The 19778-nt window shown below is 50.6% G+C and overlaps 1 protein-coding gene and 1 long non-coding RNA gene across 5 annotated transcripts in view; one reads left to right on the top strand and one right to left on the bottom strand.

The window, feature by feature from the left end:
- The window catches only part of kirrel3b (kirre like nephrin family adhesion molecule 3b), a 186231-nt gene that overhangs the window by 102340 nt on the left and 64113 nt on the right, over window positions 1-19778 (top strand). For both annotated transcript variants that reach the window (XM_064302101.1, XM_064302102.1), the window contains exon 2: window positions 17484-17633. In XM_064302101.1, coding sequence (XP_064158171.1) covers window positions 17484-17633 — 150 coding nt within the window. The remainder of the gene's footprint in view (window positions 1-17483; window positions 17634-19778) is intronic.
- Window positions 1-19778, bottom strand: part of LOC135235996 (uncharacterized) — a 145688-nt gene that overhangs the window by 79363 nt on the left and 46547 nt on the right. The window lies entirely within an intron of this gene.

Below are 19778 nucleotides of genomic sequence, written 5' to 3' on the forward strand. Positions count from 1 at the left end.
CTCTGTTAAGCCTGGCTGGCTCTCACCCCCATAGAAATATAATGATTATTCTAACATTGGCCTCACACCCCCCCACCATAGAAATATAATGATTATTCTAACATTGGCTGCACACTACCACCCCCCCCCCCCCCCATAGAAATATAATGATTATTCCAACATTGGCCTCACACCCCCCCCACCATAGAAACATAATGATTCTTCTAACATTTGCCTCACTGTGAAATTGTTGCCTAAAGATTCTTTTTCAAGCCCTGGAGTTGTAAACACAACACTGAATCACACACTGCCGCAGTGTGGCATCTTGCTGATAGAATATTTTAATATCCACTTTTGAACTCTTTTCAGAACGGCCTCTCAAAAGACCGGAGCCATAAAGCCTGAAGTGCTGGCTGTTTAAGCCGCGCTCCGCACACACGCAGGGAAATCAGCTCAGAACAGCCCTGAGCCATCCGAGGCCTGCTTGAAGTACCGCTGAAGTTGGCTCATCTGTGCGCGCATTACGCGCGTCTTGTCAACACTGCCAGCGGGGCCAGCTGCACCTGTGAAACTCCAGCGCCACTGAGCAGCACCGCCACCCACACGGGCCAGGGCACAAGCGCAGAGTCTGAGTGTGCACGTGTGTGCGCGCATGAGAGTCTGTCTGCTTGCGTGTGAGTGAGTGTGTGTGTGTGTGTGTGCGAGTGCGTGTGGTGCTCAACAGAGTTTGTGTGTGTGCACATGAGAGTCTTGAAGTGTTTGCATGCGAGTGAGTGTGTGTGTGCGAGTGTGTGTGTGCGCGTGCAACAGTGTGTGTGTGTGTGTGTGTGTGTGTGTGTGTGTGTGTGTATGCATTAGAGGTAGACCAGCCACAGGACCCCACTCTCCCCAGCACACTCACTGTTCATTGCTTGTGGCCCCCTGCACTCATACCGTGAGACAGGATGCAGACCCCCTGCGGCCCCCTTCAGAGGGAGGGGCCCCTGGCCTGTGGAGGGGCCAGCGCACGCGCTCCTCAGTTTGGGCGACAGCAGCGATAAGCTTGCGCGGCCGCGGCGGGAGCACGCTCTGATCCTCTCCGACCCCGGCCTCTCCGCTCCACATTAGCTCCATTAGCCCAGGAGTCGCCATGGTAACCTGCCCGCCCTTCGGGGGAAGCCGTGTTTTCGCCCTCCCCTACGCCGGGGCGACAGCGGCCGGAAGCAGCGCGGTCCGCCAGGGTGCGCGGGGCGGGGAGGGGGGCAGGGCGGGGGCCAGAGGCGGCGTGTTAGGACATGCTGGGTCACGGCGAGTGGATCCCAGCCAATCCCAGCCTGTACGTGTCATTTCCCCAGCGTCGACGCCGCACCCGGCAGCTTTAACAGTACACCACTTCCTCTCCCGGGACCCAAACCACTGTTTCCTTCCATTGTACAGCTGGATGGCACTTTCAGCTTCACGTATGAAAAGGCGCGAATGAATACTTGATTGAATGCTAATTAGTGGCCAATGAGAGCTTATGAAAGTGCTCACTACCTCCCTGTGGATGCTGCATAAGCCTACCTGGAGGTTTTTGTGGTTCTTTATAATAACCGGTATTCATTACTGAATTACAACAATTTTCAAAATAACTCCATTTCATTTTGCTCATTATTCGATTTTCAGAACCCTCTGAGCCTTTAGCAACTGCCACAATAGACATGATGACAAACTCACGAAGCGTCATATTTGATTTCTAAGCATTTCTAAATGAATATGAACGCACTCATGCATGCAGTGATCACTCAGAAGCCCTTGTGAATATTGTGTCAATTAGCATAACTCATAATAGGTAGTTACATGTGTATATAAACGTCCCAGTGAAAGAAGAGGGCCACGGACAGGCTTCTGTGGCTAGCGGCTAGCGTCCCGCCGTTTAGCGGTTCAGCTCTATCAGCGATGGCCCGCTCCACGGAGGCCGCCCGCCTCTTGGCCCCAGTGCCCAATCAGCTCGCTGCGGCGGGGTTGGCCGGAGTCCTCGCTGGAGCGAATGTGATTGGACCGCTGCGCTCCTCGTCTTGCGCGCACGCTGCGGTTTTAATTAATCGCTCGTTAAGTGCGGCAGAGACGCGGCGGGGGGGAGGGGTCTCTCTCGGGCGAGGGCCGCCACGCCGACGTCATCCGTCTGGCGGTCGCCGCGCCCGCTGGCGTGTCATGGATGACCCCCCCGGAGGGCGATGGCGGGAGCGGTATGAAGCCCCTGATGTGAGGAGAGTAAGGCTGCTCTGAGGAGCCTATGCACGTGCGTCTGCATGCGTCTGCGTGCGTCTGCGTGCGTCTGCGTGCGTCTGCGTGCGCCTGCGTGCGTCTGGCTCAACGGGACAAGAACGTGAGCGACAGACGCGGAGACGGAGCCACAGAAGCTCGCTCTTGATTGACGGCAGTAACCTAGGCATGAAATTAGAGACGGGGATGGGGGTGGAGGAGGGACTGTTCAAAGTGCTCTGGCTGTTGGGAGCTTCTGCTGTTGCCCCAGGCAATGCCTGCAGTCAGAGAAAGTTCAAGAAACCGTGGGTCGGGGGAGGGGGGGGGGGTGTTCTCGGGCAGAAAGAGTTCCTGTGGCTCGGCACTCCTGCGATGTCCTGCCACTGGGGTCCCAGGAGAGGACCTGGGGGGTGGGGGGGGGGGCTCCTATGAAGACGCACGTTTCCCGGGCGATTGTCGCACCACGTTCCGTTGGCGACGTGGCGGAGCGCCGATACCGCAAGTCGTCTTCGACTCCGCCTACGAGGAGTTTATCTGTCACTCAGAAACAGAGACCACGCAGCTGAGTGCGAATCTGACCCCTGCTTCTCAAACCTTCCTACCCACCGCCCCCTTTAAAAGTCTAAAATCTCATATCCATCATCGAATCCCATACATGTCTTTTTACACCGAAGCTTCCTGAGTTTCGGCCGAGAAGCCACAGAGTTGGAAAGCTCCAAGTGTGGGCTTTTTAAATACAAAATTGAGCAGCACGCATAGGCTCACGCACCTGTCAGTCACAGCTAACCTTGCGGTGCTTTCATAAAGAGCAGGCTGCAGACCGGAGTAACTCCTCCGTGTTTATTTTCATTTAAACATAATGACTAACTTCTTGAAGTGACTGTGGGAAAAAAAAAGCGGATGATGGCTTTTACTTCATGAAAAAAATAAAGTAAAGGCCATCATTGTTTTTTAAAAACTGACATCAAATGCCTCAGCTGCTTAATCAGTTTAAAAAGCCTTGCGTTTTGAAAAATAGCCATTTGAAAATCTGTCCAGTGGCTGTTGTGACATAAGAGCCTCAGGAGGAAGGAGCTGTAATGCATATTTATTATGTGTTTGTGCTTGGAACAAAGAAAACCAGAAATATTTTGCACCATTTGCCAACGGTTAAACCACCACTCCTGCCATTGTGAAGCTTTTATATCATTACCGGCTCATTTATAATCACTGTTAAGCCTCCAAAATGCCGTGCGTACAAAAGAAAAATGGTGCAGCTGGACCATTTTATGGCATTTGGTAATGCACTGTAAAATATAAAATATGAATGGCTTAATTCTCTGCCAGCATTCCCTTTAAATTTTCTGACATTTTTTTTTTTTTACTATTTTAATTTGTTTATTTCAAGACAGATGTGATTTTATATCCTTGTCATATTAGTACTTTGAAATGGAAATTGGTTGCGATTGGGATGAATTTTGCAAGCGTGCTGATTAAAAAAAAATGAAACGGCACAGCGTACTTCAGCCGGATTTCACGATGGCCGGGGAGGGGGGAGCGGTTGGGGAGAGGGGGGGTCAGACGAGGCTCTGAGGGGGCTCTGAAATCAGACCAGGTTAGGGACGCTCTGCCTGTCGCTGGAAAGCTGCCTAGTTTTTTTTTAAACAATGGATCCCCAACACTGATATCGCACCTTCCATCAACAATCTGCCCCGCCCGTTCCTCAGCCACGCTGCTCGCGCGCCCGACTTCACAAAGCCCAGACCGTTCCGTAATCTGGTTGTGCTGGTAATAGGATTTTTGACCCTGCCCACAAATGACTCTCGATCATTGCCTCTTTCATTATTTTAGCCCACCCTCCATCACCAATACACCGCCAGCGCTGCTACAGAGCAGAGTCAGAGAGGCAATGTATGTGTGCTCAAGGTAGACATACAAACAACAAGTGCACAACAACAGACCATAAGGCAAGGACAATGACACAATAAGTCACAAATGGTATCAGTCTGTACCACACACACACATATATATCCAACGTATATATACATACACACACACAGAGTATGTACACACACACACACACATACACAAACTCTGACTGACACACACACACACACACACACACACACACACACACACACACACAAACTACCTGTGCTTTCAGATAGACCCATAAAACATCATCACTGAAAGGCTATTAAACTGCCGCCAGCGCCATATTTCCCCATGTAGGAACAGCGCGTCTGGTATCTTGTGACAGGCAGAGAAGGGAAACGCGAGCATTACGTCTGAGTGGCGACGCGATCAGATCCGCCAATCATGTGCTGACAGGGGACGCGCGCTCAATGCGCCATCTTTACAGACGACAGTGCGCAAGGCGCCATAAACCGGGAGGCCTTCCCAGTGTCCATTAATGGGACGAGGCCGCTTACCTGAACGCTGCGTGGCGAGTGTTCGCGACTCGTACGAAGGGAAGGCGTCAGTGGCGGAAAGTGCGCTGCCAATACACCCCCCCCCCCCAAAAAAAAAATAAAAATAATAAAATCACACAAAGGATGTTAAATTCCTAACTACAGGCTGCGTGGTGATAAACGAGCCGGAGGTCATTATATCAGAGTTTTTACAGCAGCGGTGTAAACGCGCGTCGCCATGGTGCCGAGCCAAGCGCCGGAGCCGCTGTGATTTAGGCCGCTTCCGCACGCGGCTTCTTGAATCAAGGCTAAGTGGCAGATTCATCAGCATCCCGTGGAGAAAGGGCGCGCGTTTCATTGTGACATGCCGACTGATTGGTAAAAATACACGCCCCCGTCGACCCACCGCCCCCCCTCCCCACCTCCCCCCCTCGCCGTGCCTTACCCCGCCACCATCTGTCAAGCGTCGGCAGTCGTACACACATTTCAGCGACGGCAGAAATAAACCCATGACACCCAGTATCATTGTGTCATGTGTCCTCTTCCCAACATGCACAGCCAATACCCTTTATGGGTTAACAAGCTTTTCAGTATTCCCGCTCGTTGTTATATTCAACTCCGAGCCCCGGCATTCAAATCCCATTACCACTGGAGCGGCACAACATTAGCACTTTGTTCACTGGCAGTGCTCTGTCAGAGTTCTGTTCATACAATAAATCACCAGGGCAGACCCGACAGAAACATCCGGGAACTTACTAAAACAGACCCCGTAGAAGCACCCAGGAACCTACTAAAACAGACCCCCCATAGAAGCACCCAGGAACTTACTAAAACAGACCCCATAGAAGCACCCAGGAACTTACTAAAACAGACCCCGTAGAAGCACCCAGGAACTTACTAAAACAGACCCCCCATAGAAGCGCCCTTACTGAAACAGACCCTTATAGAAGCACCCAAGAACTTATTAGAACTCCTCAGATGTGCTCTAAAAGACTTCAACCTCAGGCAGCCCCCACACACTGAACAGGAGACACATTAACTTGCACCATCTCCATCTGGCTTTGTTCAAAAAAAGACCAAAAAACATGTATTTGGATTTTTTTATGTCTCTCTATGATCACTTTTTTATTTGTATTATTCTTCCTGGCAGCCTTAGGTTCTCAGTCTTTCGTATTTGGGCAGAACACTCAATCGAAGAAATCAAAGTCACCAAGGCAACATTTCTTGCTCGCACATACATACGTGCTCTCTCTCTCTCTCTCGCTGTCTTTCCCTTCTGCTTCTCTCTTTCCCGCACACCCCCTTTTCTCAGTCAACCCTGAAGACAGAATCTATTTTCTGATGCATGCAGACTTTTCAATAAGAACTGAAAGCAGCTGGTGTTCCAATGCTGGCTGTGAGGGGGAAAAAAACAACATTTTCCACATTACATTACAAATTATAACTTCAAATATTTGTGTAGCGAAAACTGGGCTTAACAAAACTCCATATTTTACACAGCAAAGGAAATGCTATTTCAATTACCAAGCTATTTTCACTGGGTGCATTGGTATCAGGTATTATGACACAAAATGACAAGGAAATACATAATATTAGACCTAAATATATAATTTCAAATGTGTGCAATTCATAATAATGTAAAAGGTAGGAAATACTCTGCCAATTGTGATTGCAGTACAGTATCATAACTTTGATTTGGTACAAGCCTTTGACAAAACCCCATGACCACAGCATGATGGTAAATTGGGAAAATGTTTCAGGCATGCGCTGGGCATGTCAGGCGTCAGGATTTCACGTTTTATTTGTTTTTTTTTTCATCTTGCAAGTGAGAGCACTACATGTGGGGGAGAAACATGCGATATAATCCATCATGCCACACTGTCTACCTGCTTCTCTTCTGCATGGCGGGCAATAAATCAAAACATTTATGAGATGTGATTTTTAATGTTTTCAGAAACATTCAGCAGCTGTAACCCCATCAACACTCTGACAAGTACCTCAGAACATATTGCAGTGGCCTTTCATTCAGTGTTTTTTTTTCTTCAAAGGCTTATTTATTTTAGGGACAAAAGCCGCACTTGGGGAGAAGCCAAATAACACTAGAAAGAGAATTGAAAGCTATTTTTATTAAAGTGGAACCAAGGAGTCATCTGCAGCACTTAAGTTTAATTGCTGACAGTATTTATTGCGCACGTTTTCACTTTTGTCCCAATACACCTTCTCCTGTCTGCCGCAACAATTAAACGGAGCTGACAAATTATTGCTCTTTGTCGCTTTAAGTCGTAAGGGATTAAAAACACCCTCCGCCAGGCTCCTCGTTCTGCTCTTTCAGTGAAGGATATGCTGGAGTGTACAACCCCGCTCCACCATCACATTTAATTCATGGCATTGCTTTAATAAACTCAATGAAGTCTTCTGCAATGAGAACGAACCTGTAGGACATCCTTTAATTTACTGTGCACAATGTTGGGCTGCTAGTTCCTTGTATGACAGGTCTACAGGTACATCGTATCATTATACTAAATTATCGTAGTAATACATTTGTCATCATTAGTATTTTCTCAATGGACAGGTCCGGGGACTGCCTGCCTATGCACAGGACCACCACGAGCACAGGAGGACAGTGCATCACTGAGAGTGTGAGGCACTAGAAGGAACTAGACCTATAACTAGGTTGTCGGTTCCACATCTAAGCCAGGCACAATGACAGCATAACCACTATGGATAGCTTCAGTACACATGAATACAAACATACTGCTTTTGAACAGCTGAATATGGAGGCAGTGGGATATTTTTGCTGGTCTGTATTTTCAGTGCTCTGCCATCATACAACAGGTCCGACTGCTGTTAAGTTAACACCGAACAGACCAACATACTGTAAAAGCTCCTGCAGCAACATGCAGCCGCACGTTTAGCCTGGAGGGCTTTTACAGACAGAGACAGTGGGGCATTGACTTTCATGTGTAGCCTTTTCACACCCCCTCCGTTTACACTTGAAGCCCCATTTCCACACGTGCGGACTTCTTGGCTTTGGTCCGCGTTAGAGCTCGACATGGAGAAAAACTAGCATTTCATTTTAGTGGCCGCTGAGTTTGTGCCATGTCTGTGCGAGGCCCATAGTGACACATATTCCGTTAAGCCTTTATATCATTACAAAATAAATAGAATAAAAGCAGCTGCCTGATATTTACATGAGGCTGTAACACTTTAACAATCCATCGAAAGTACTGGATCTGCTTCTTTAATGACTGATTACCTGGCCAGATAATCGATCTTATTTATTTATCCGAGAGGAGGTTAATATAGAGCTACCCAGGGCTCCCTTCTGCTCAACTTTAACCAAGGACTGTGTGTTCGGGGGAAATGGTTCTGCTCTCCCTCCTCCGCACCTACCGAATGATTCAGTCTGTAAGCCACAGAATGGATAGCAGGCTATCAGGAAAAAGGCATTCAGAGGGGTTGAAGTGATTGTGCCGCGTTTGGTGGAACATGCAGAAGAGCTGGCAGTTTAGCACGTGACAGATGTAGTGGAGATTGCAATAGCAGCAGAGGGTCCTTCTAACTCAATCAAATGTAGCCAAACTAAAACGCATCCTCACCTTGCACATTTGCATGTCTTTTATGTTAGTACTTGTCAAAATATATGACTTGAAAGCACTAGAATGTTTTTTTCAGGAGACCATTATACTTGGTACATTACTTTAACTCCATTGATATGTGAAAGGTTAAGTTGTGTTACATTGCAATATGGCAAGCCTGAAATTATATGCTTTTCACTTTGAACAGCTATGAACAAGTTACCTTGGAAACCAACCCACAGTATGTTCTCATATTTTGCGGGGGAAATAATAATTGCCATCCAGATACGTTTCATTGCGTACCAAAAAAAAAATTGTGGCACCAAATTATATTTTGTTTCTTTTTTAATCGTATTGGACCTTAAATCTAAACTGTCTGGATGCCTGGCAAAGTCTATTAAATCCTACCTTCCATCATGAAGTGGCAGTAACAAAATTAGGAAAGGGAAGAGCACGACTTTAAAATCCATTCCCCATGTTATGAAGCCTTACAGCGCTTTTTTTGCCTTCGTTTTTATTAAATCTTTGAGACCACATCGTTTTCTGCAGTTCTCATAAAGATCTATAATTCTCCATACTTGAAAAGCTGTCCGTGGAAGCTGTCAAATTCTGCCCCCCTCCCATAGCTTTTTTTTTGGGGTGAATCTTGTCCTCGGGGCTTCCCCTTTTGCCATTTGTAATTCTTAAAACTCATCATTGCGAGCAATTTGTCTTGATTGTGCCGCAGCGTCTGTCTTGTTCCCTAGAACACAATATGAACAAGGGAGTAAGCACACAGCTCCGATGCGTATCATCTCTGCGTCCCTGTAGTTACAGTCTCAGAGACAAATCTTTATTAGAATAGCAGACATCGTGTGGCATAAATCCTGGCAGACTGTGTGCTCGCTGTGTTTGCCTTACCAGTGGACATGCAGAGAAAATTAGTTTCTACATGCTGATAGGACCGATAAAGAATGCTATTGTCCCAAGGCGGGTGTAACCGTATCCATATTTCAGTGTGTATGTTGTTATTATATTCAATTTTACTGGGCTGCGCTCAGGGCTTTACTGTTCTCGGCGAAGTTGTGACTAGTTATGAATTTATATAATAAAGCTTCTATATTACAACCATCAAAATTACTGGAGTATTACATCAAATTTATTCAAACATGTTTTGACTTGGGGATGGATAACAGGCATGCAATTTTTTTATTTAAATGAGCATTTATCCAACAATTTTCTTTTTTTGAGCTATCTTTGAAAATCAATCTTTTTCGTAACACAGATTTAAAGCAGGTCTTAAACACGTGGTACTTCAGAGATTTTCTCTTCTTTTGTGACAGGTCTTTTAACAAATCTTAGTCATTTTACGCCTTTCTTTTTTACCGTAGCAAATGTCTCTAATGTACTCCTTTCAAACTGCTTGCGTGCCATCAAATGTAATTTACACTTTCCGGAATCTTCAGTGGCCAAATCAAGATGAAAGCAATTACTGCAAGACCTTGTTCTCACTGTCAGCACAGTTGGGATTTCTGAACATCTCACTTAAATGCTCAGGTGTAATACCTTTTGGCTCATTCACACAGAGCAGCATATCAAAGACGTCTCATTCTTGGCTGGCAAAGTACCAGTTCATTTCTTTCGCGAGCGTTTTCATTTGCAGTGTCAGGCTGTTCTGCCCCCAACACTGGCATACTCATCATTCGACTTCAGAGATGCTCTTTTTCATGAGCGGAGAGGACACAAGCTCCCTGCCTTTGAATCTGGGCTGGGGAGGAAAAACAGCTTGATTACTCCGACATGTCAAGAGAAGCTTATTTCCAACGCCCGTCCCACAGACCAAGCATTTTCCACACACCTGCCATGTGTACTGGCCATGGAATTTGGCGGAGGATGCAAGCATCAATTAGGCTTTGCACCTAACTTGAACACCATGGACAATGCCTATTAACAGCTTTGCATAGCTGGTTTCACCAACCTTTGAAGGACTGAGGAAATGCATTAGGCCTGTTCTAAGTTTCTCTCGGCTTGGTTTGATGTTTCAGATAGCAGCAAAAGCACACCTTATAAATCACTTAACACTGAACAAAACAGCGCAAGAAACAGAGGATTATCATCACTAATTCTAAATTGACATTTTTTAAGGACAATACACATTTTTAATGTCATGTTTCCTAAACCCCAATCCCCCGCCCCCCCTCCCCCTATATTCTCTTCCTGTGCCAAGACTAGGGACTTTCTGTTTGCAATGTCCTTCACCCATTCAGGAAAGCAAAACAACCATGCAATACATGTTTACATGGTGCTTAATTGTGTGTGGGAGGGAAAAGGGGAAAGTACAGTAAGTGATTACCTTACATCCACAGCAACGGAACATTATTCAAGCCTCTAGACACAAAACAAAGCAAACCTGAAACCCCTCCTCAAAGTGATGCACACGCCACCTCTCCGATTTAAGGCCCTCTTAATTAATTGATGTACTTCTCAGCAGGCTTCAGTGGGACGCTGAATTAGTGATTGCGCTGCAGATAATTAAGCGTGTCAATCAAGCGCTGCACCTCCACGGCCGCCCTCCGCCGAGCGGTTAGCGCGCGAGTGATTGACGAGTGCCGGGGAGGAGCAGGACCGCGCGTCCGTCTTCCCTGTCGCCAAGGCCATCAAAGCAAATAAATCTCCTCGGCGGAACCGTGTTCGATAGGGCGTGGGCTAAGGGTTTAAAGAGCGCGACGGCAAACGCTCAGCGCGACGGGTTTCCGAGTCGAGGGCGCGGAACAGGGACAGGAAGCAGGCCGTTCTCCGAGGACACGCTTCGCCGTCACGTGTTGAGGAAGTCCATTTGAGAGAACGCCACGTTTCTGCCGTGACAACGCGCTTCTGCGCGGCGCGCTCGTCAACATCAATGAAAACACCCGGTTCATCTGAGTTCTGCTTTCACATTTTAAAGCCAAACTAACAAATGGGAAAGCTGTTCTATTTAAACTGATGTGGTCTGTCCACCACATTAGAGAATGGCAATATTCAGACTGAAGAAGCAGTGCCCACTCATCTTCTTTCCAACGACTTCTTCAAGGCAGATCCTTCAAACAATCCCACCGCCCACGCGCATCTGAATGAATGCGCTGGCACATCACAGCTCCTGTCTATAAGCATTTATTTGTTTGCAGAGTAGCTCCTTTATGGTCCTTAAAGTCCCGAGTTCCTTTCGGCTTTTAAGCCGGATGCCCCAGAAAGGGATCTGCCAACAGCCTTTTAGGAGGGCATTTCAATTCCACTCGGATCTCAAAAGGATTTTCTTCCTTTCAAGTGCAAGACGTCAGTGAATTTGCAATTTATTTATTTCATTTCTCTTCTATGAAATGAATTCCTTTAGTTTTGTCATTTGATATTTTTAGAATAGAAGAAAAGGGCTGATCTAGAAATTTGTAGAATGATTGATCTGGAAAATTGCCTGAGACAAAAAAAAAATGGGAAAAAAAGTTTAAAAGATAGAAAAAGAAGGGGCGAGATGTACCAGATGGTTCTCTCTGTGTTGACCGTGTGGACACAGAGCTGTTGCGCACGGCGACGGGGCCCTGAGCTCACGCTGTACGAATTAGCACGCTAAACGGACAGAGAGGGAGACGCGCCTGCGGGACGAGCTGGAGATAAACATTAGGGTTTGGACGTGTAGCCAGAGAGACGGACGGCACCGATCGATCCAGCGACCGGGCGGGTTTTCAGCGGAAGGGAAAGAGTAATTCTCCTTTCTCCGCTCCTCGCTTACTTTGCCGTGGATTATCTGAATTGCCGCAGCTCTGTACGCGTCTTTAAATGCGAAAGACCTCACACTGTTCCTGTGCAGGGAAGACTGAGAGGTGTGCTGGCAGGGCCGCCTACGCGTGCTTGTGTGTGTGTGCCAGACAGAAGGAAAAGGCCAGTTAAAGGTGGCCTGCTAAAAGCATTGGACTCAGTGAGAATGCTATTCATTTTGTATTTTCATTTGGGGTTGTCCTTGGTCTGAGCAAAGTATCTGTAGCCACCACCACCGATTGTTCACAGATGTATCCACTGATTTATACCAATTCATTATTTGTTTGCGGTCCATGAAGCATTACCCACACGCTCTATGCTGTGCCTAGCCTAATGTAACAATAACAACTGCTCCACCACACTCAGACTGTTCCGGCACACACACTCAGCTGAACGCTCTGTATGGGCTGTGTCTGTGTGCTGACGGAGAAACAGCCTCCACTCCCGCCATTCTGAATGTACACAGCTAGCAAGGGTACGCGGGAAGGGGCGGGGGATGGCGCTTCTTATCCACCCTGCCCAATCAGGGCAGCGCACCTCTCCATCGCCCTTGGTAACAGGGTCAGGGCCCGCAGCTTTGCCGCAGCGGACCGGGCCGGAATCCCCTACGCCGGGCCGCCGTCCTCCCGCTGCCGACGCTCGGCTGTAATTCTCATTGGGCCGCCGCCCTGCAGTCAGCCTGCGGTTTGATTAGCAGACCGGAGCCAATGCGCAGTTCAGGCGTTCTCTCTCTCCACGTGAGCTGATGTCACGCCACTTTTACCCATGAAGCTCCAGGTCCGCGGGGCAGCGGTCTCTATTACGCAACTGCAGCAAACGCGCCGCATGCGCATGCCCTCATAGAGTAAATGAATTATGTGAGGCAAAAGAGAAGAGTTAAGAAAATGGCGGCATGCCCACCGCCATATTCTCCAGGCTACTGAAATCTCAGTTCCAGACAGAGAGACTGCCGACTCCTCCCACTCCCCACCCAACACTCAGATCTGTCTTTGGCCTTTTTTAAATGATCTGGGGTAGACTAATTAGGGTGTGGATCCAGCAGAGATGTACTGTGAACGGGGGGGGATGTTGTGTGCACGCGTAGTTTTTCTTCTGTTGGTGGGTGTTGGGTGAGGGCGTGTGGGGTCCATCAGTAAAGGCAGCTCCCCACCCCCATCCGTGGTGACTAGAGAAGCAGCTGGTGCGTGTCCGAGGACATTCACCATTCAGATGTCAGCAGCATATGACGGGGGGGGGGGGGCGGATTCGAGGCGTGGTACAGCTGAACTCAGGTGAGCGGTAAATGCCTCATTCACATCCCCATTAGGGAAGAGCACGGAGCGTTGGCGTGGAGACCGAGCAGAACGAGCGCCACTTCCAGAGCGATTGCCCTGTACAGCACATTTCCTTCAGATCCTAATGTCAGAGAAGGCCCCGATCTGACCACACAGCCAGTGACTCGCACCTGAGATAGACGTGCCAATCAAACGTGTCTAAAGCTCACCTCTACGCAGCCCGTCGCTGTTGACGATCAGCCAGCGATGGCGCATTTCCATTCGGTGCACAACGCTTTGATTGGTCGAGATGATTTGGTGAGTGACAGTATGCAATAGCTTCACCCATTGTCCCCCATCACCAGTACTGCTTTCAGAACGCGGTCGCACAATTGTTTAGATCATTGTAACCGTCTCCACTGCGGCGGCAGCTAACGCTACGGTAGCGCTCGCTAGTGAAGTGTGCTTCTCGGCTCGCTTACAGGGGCTCCTGCGGTTATCGGGGGCATCGAGCCAGGCTGCGGCCGGCTCGCAGGAGTCCATTACAGGATATTAAGATTGTGATTGTGTTCCACCTGCACTGGGACCACCTCCTTTACTTCCAACAGTCAACAGTGGGTCTGCGGCGTCCCCAAGCCAAACACCGCAGCCCACACGCAGCCGCACTGTAATGAGGGTGTGGAGAGTGCAGCAGATCCGCAGAGTAAACGCAGTCAGACTGCTCAGAAAGCCTGTCCACTCGGCCTGGTGCACGTGTGTGTGCGTGTGTGTGTGTGTGTGTTTGTTTGAGATGGACCTGGCTGGCGTCAGAGAGCCCCCCCCCCACACACACCCCCCCACCCCACCAAACCCAGGCTCCCTTCTGCAGGAATAAGAGCAGAAATCTGGGGTTTACGCTCGGCTGACTGTACAGCCTGTGAAGGGGGGGCGGTGGAGGGGGGCTCTCTGACGCCAGCCAGGTCCACCCGAGTGGAAGAGAGGCAGATGTGACTGAGGGCCAGGTGCGAGTGCGCCGAGCTCTGCTAGCGTAGGCGTTTTTCTCCTGGCTGCTAAAGACATGACCCCCCCGTCACCCTCCCCCTCCCCCTCCCCCTCCCCACCCAACCCAGTCCCGGCCCACCCCAGCGCCGGGCCCTACTCTGAGAGACCTACATACCAGGCCTCGTACCATCTCCTCTACAGAGGAGATCAACCGGCGCCTGTTCTCTGGTCGAACGGCTACCCCAAGTTGCCCTGGCAGCAGCCGCTCGCTACACTTCGCCTCCGGCTCGTACGGCCAAATTCTGACCAAGACAACGGCGAAAGCGGCAGCGCAGCACTGAGTAATAGGGAGCGAGGGACAAAATCCCCACTGACCTTTCCCCGGCAAATCCCCTTTTCCGCAAATAACTGAGCCTAATTCAGACGATACACAATAAAACTGACACGAAGAACCACAAAACAACTAATGACCACAGAAAACTCATCTCATAAAGGGGAGAAGAGGGCTAAAAATAGATAAACAAGATATTAACATAAATCAGAACAGGAGTTCGGAAGGCTACTGCATACGAAAAATGAGTTCCTATTTGGTCTCTGACACAGGAGATTGACCAGCATGTACCTGTGATTCCCATGGACCTGTGAGATCCTGCTCTCCTATTAGCCGATAGCCCGTTCATGCACCATCTTCCAGAGGGGCCCACAGAAAGACAGAGCCTGTCTTCCCCACCACAGACGCTCTTTAGTGTGACTCCTCATGCCCACCAGGAACTCGGACTGAATAAAACAACAGAGGGAGACCTGAAAAAATCACGCGGGAGCATTTTAGGTGAGCCCAAGCTCTGTACCGCCAGCGGGGGAGTGGGTGCAGGGCGAGGGCACCCACATTGATATTCACAAACGTCCTCCCTACCCTTTTTTTTTTTTTGTTATTCTAATTAGCCGTTAGCGATGATCAAAATAATTATCCGAGGCTGCATAGTTTTAATTACAGGAGAACAGGAGACCTGACGCCAGGGGAGCGCAGACAGTGGCAACCTTCGAGAAAATGATGGTAATCTGTCTAATTTGTTACCGTGGCAGCGGGAGGGGCTCTGACAGGACAGGAGAAAAGGGATTTGCAGCGAGGGTGATTGAAGGTGGGGGGGGTGATTAGCACTGTCTGCAGAGATGGCTCAGAGATCACATCAGTCATGCAGCAGGTTGAAACGGCTGATAGCGCCAAAATGTGTCTGGGGGCCTGGGGGGGGGCGTCACGTCTGCGTTAGAGACGTGCTGTTCGGAACGTTCCGAGAGAGGCGCCCGCCGGCGGCCTTCGCCCGTTTCCAAAGGGAGAGCACGTCTGAGCTGACCGCGAGCGCGCAGATAAAACAAAACTCTGCAGCCGGGGAAATTTCTACCAGACTGTCCAAGTAGTACGGGCTGGCGCAGGGCCCGCCACACAAAATCAGCGAAACTTGCCTGGGGGAGGGATTAGAGGAAGGGGGGGGGGGGGGGGTGAGGGGGAGAGAACCTGACCGAGACGCCAAAGATGAATAGCCCAATATGAGTTTAAGGATTCCGAGTCCATATTTCAGACCGTTGATTTAATAACAGGTCCACAAGGGGCGACGCCAGTTCTGTTACGGAAATCCATATAAATCAATCGGCAGACTCAGTGTTCACCTTTTAACAAGCCATCCCTCAATTCTGCCCACATTCGGGACAGACGGGTGACTGATGTGTTTACTAATGTAATACTTCATTGGAGGGGAAAACACGGCAGGCTATAATGCTGTTATACTTTCTCCTCCGCTCCCTCCCTCCCTCCCTCCCTCCGCGCTTTCGCAAGGACAGTAAAACAGCCCTGACACCGATATTTCTCTTCCCTCTCCCAGGTAATTAAAGCATAATTACCTTTACAAAAATATGAATAAAAGCAAACAAAACACGGCGCATAAAGAAGTGTAATAAAGTGAGCAATCCCAGGCAGTTTGAAAGGCGGCAGCCATTGCGGACGGCGATGTAATTTCCTGGCGGGGCCATTATTGCGCACCGTCGGACTTCCTCTCCCGTCTCGGGCTTGGGCTCCTCCAGCTGAGCGCGGCTCTGCTGAACGCGCGCACGCAGCTTCTGCTGAACGCGCGCACGCAGCTTCTGCTGAACGCGCACACGCAGCTTCTGCTGAACGCGCACACGCAGCTTCTGCAGCAGAGCAGCTCCAGCTCGCAACACCGAAGCACTTCCTTACGGTCCAGAGCGTGACAAAGCGGCGCAGCGCGACCTTTGACCTTGCTACTGAGCATTACAGCCCAAAATATAGGGGCGACATAGCTCAGGAGGTAAGAGCGCTTGTCTGGCAGTCGGAGGGTTGCCGGTTCGATCCCCCACCCGGGGCATGTCGAAGTGTCCCTGAGCAAGACACCTAACCCCTAACCCCTAACCCCTAACTGCTCTGGTGAAATCGAAGCATCAATTGTAAAGCGCTTTGGATAAAAGCGCTATATAAATGAAGTCCATTTACCATTTACCAAAACGCCCTGCACTTTGACTGAAACTTCTAGAACCTTCTGAGAGCGGGTGTCTGAGAGAAATAAAAACACAGGCATGCTTCTGGACTGTAGAACGTCCCGCTCCCCTTCACCTGTGGACACGTTCGCCATTTTGAGGCGAAGACTCGCTGTGGCGCACGGTCGCTGCGAGCGGAGCGACCGGCTGTAAGGCGGGAAGGCCGGCGTTTCGCTCGCGTTTCGGCCTGGGTCCTCTCAGACGCCTGCTGACTGCCCGGGCGGGGCATTTCCCCGCAGGCGGGGGGCATGCTGCTGTTAACGCTCCGCAGCGCCAGAATGTTCCAACAGGTTTCACCGCCAGCGCTCCTGGTGTCGGCGACACCTCCTGTGGCACCTCGAGTTCCCCCGCCCGCTCGGGGTCGTGCCCACCGCCGCCTCGCCGGCCCCGGACTCTGCGCCGCCGGCTCCGCTACACGCCCGCACACACGCTCGGCCCGCGGGCGGCTGACGAGGTGTTGACAGTCCGAATAGAGAAAGGCGGGAAGACCAGCCAGCCGGGGGTCTTGTGGGACCCTTTCACCTCCAAAAGAGCAGAATGTGCAGCCTCTCTCTCTCTCTCTCTCTCTCTGTCCCTCGCCGTGTTTCAGGGCGCTGAGGCTCTTTATTTGTCTTAATGTAGCGAGGTGTGAGTAAACACAGGTGACCGGGCAGGATTCTGAAATGGAGCAGAATACTCGCGGGTGCTGAGGCACACGGGCCCACGTCACTGACATCTTTTTTCTCTTTCCCTCTCTTTCTCTCTCCTTCGCTCGGCTCTTCCAGGGGTGAACGCCATGTTTTCCCAGCAGCCCCAGGACCTGGTGGTGGTGGCGGGCCAGCCGGTCACCCTGCCCTGCTCCATCCCCGGTTACCACGGCGTCGTGCTCTGGATCAAGGACGGGCTGGCCCTGGGCGTCGGCCGAGACCTTTCAGGTAGGCCCTGCACCCCACTCCTGCCCCAATCTACCCTCCAGCACCCCACTCCTGCCCTACTCTACCCCCCTCCACCGCACTCCTGCCCCACTCAACCACCCCAGCACCCCACTCCTGCTCCTCTCTACCCCCACTCAAGCACCCCAGCACCCCACTCCTGCCTCACTCTACCCCCCTGCACCAACTCCTGCCTCACATGCTGACTGGCCAATACATCCCCATCTCCATTTCTTATAATTATAAATAATTCAAATCATCAAATTACTTCCCCTGCATATTTTTCATTGTTTATCGCACCTATTATTTTCCCCTTTATTGCTTTTTCTCTATCGAACAACGGAGTCATGCGCCTTTCCCGAAATGAGTCAGCCTGTAAGCGGGCGAACAGCGAGCGCCTTCCTTTAAAATTTCATCACAATCTGAAGACTCTCCACACGTCTCGGGGAGGGGAGGGGGGGGTGGTAGCTGCAGACAGCTGCTTCTCAAGCGCTGGCGCAGGACTCAAAGACGCGGAGGAGGAAGCGAGGAGTGGCCAGGTGCCGGCACAAAAGATCAGCCGACGTCAAACGGCCTCCTCCAGCAGAACGGCCCATCTGCAAGGCGCCGTCGCCACGGTGCCCGGGCTCGCAGCTCCAGACACGCCGCGGAATCACGCAGCCGCCGGCCCTGTTTTGAGTACTTTTAATGGGTAAATAGGATCTGAAGAGTAGCTCACTGTCCTAATTATAATGTGCCGCTTGTGTAATTACCTTAATTGTTTAATTTGGAGAAACACTCACTGCTGAGCTGTCATCTTAGTAGTCTACAGATCCCACCCGATGGTGTCTAATCCATATTCATAGTGCGCCATGAAAATCAGCAGAAGCCATTTCTGGGGAGGTTTTTTTTTTTTTTTTTTAATCATCCGTCCCCATAAACATTTACTGCCTTTTAAACCGGAAGCCATACAGCGAGGAGAAGAAAATCCACGCGTATCTGAATGCCCGATTTATGCACTGAAACATCTGTTGCCTTTGACAGCTGGGAGAAAAAAAATACGAAGATGGGTTTGTGTTTGTCTTTTTTCATACAAATTATTTCTGAGCGAAAGAGTTGGGGCGTGGGTAGCGTCCAGGGTGTGATATGAGGAAAATCACGTCTGTGGCGGCCACGAGAGGAATCGGATAAACCCCCCCCCATTTTAACGGCCCGAACGCAGCCCTCGTACCAAAGAGGATTTGAATTATGACATGAAGCCCGGGGGGGCCCTAAACGCCCGTTTATGGGCTGTGACTGTATGAATTCTGGGAGAGATCCCGCGCCCTGCGCCCCCTGCCCTGCCGTGCCGTGCCCTCTCCCTCGCGGCTCCTCGTCACCGACAGCGCTGCTTAATTAAACCTGCGCAGACGACCTTGTCCCATTAAACCCGTCCCGTCCCCCCGCCGGGTCCTCATCGCCCTCCCGGGAGCGAGGGACGGCGGTAAACAAGGAGAGAAGGCGGACGGGCGCGGCGCGGGGGCGGGGGGAGAGCGGTGCAGCGCGGGGGCGGGGGGAGAGAGGCGTGGTGGGAACGAGAGGCGCTCGGCGGCGCTACGCTACGCGACGCAGCCGCGTTAGCTCCCTGAGAGGAGGCCGCTAGCCCGCCACGGGGGTTCAGGGCCAGCGCGCCATGCGTAATAGATTAGAACGCTGCCGCACCCCCCCGCCCCCCCGCACCCCGCCCCCGGCGCCGCTCCCCGCTCCCTTCCGCACGAGTGGGCAAACCGCAGCGTCAGCGCTACAGAAGCGCGTGGGAGGAAAGCAGATGTGTGCATTAAAGTGTAAAGAGGTTTGCCCTCCGACGTTCTGCGGAGTGACCACGCGTCTCTGCACGGCTGGGGCTGACGAGCGCTCTCGGAAAGCTCATTCCAGCCAGCCAGGCCTACTCGCTCAAGGAGAAGAATGATTAAAATGAGAGAAATCTATCACTGTGCAGCCTAATAAATCAGGAGACAAAAGGCACACGACTCCGCTCGGTTCCCTAACCCCACCTTCCCACCGCCCCCCCCCCACCCACCACCACACACACACACACACACACACGCACACACTCTGGAAGGTTCTTTTTGTTTCGCTCGCATTATTTTAATTAAAGAGAGAGACAGAACCTTGACGCTGCGACGTTAA

The sequence above is a fragment of the Anguilla rostrata genome, chromosome 12 (genome assembly GCF_018555375.3).
Source record: "Anguilla rostrata isolate EN2019 chromosome 12, ASM1855537v3, whole genome shotgun sequence".
NCBI lineage: Eukaryota > Metazoa > Chordata > Actinopteri > Anguilliformes > Anguillidae > Anguilla > Anguilla rostrata.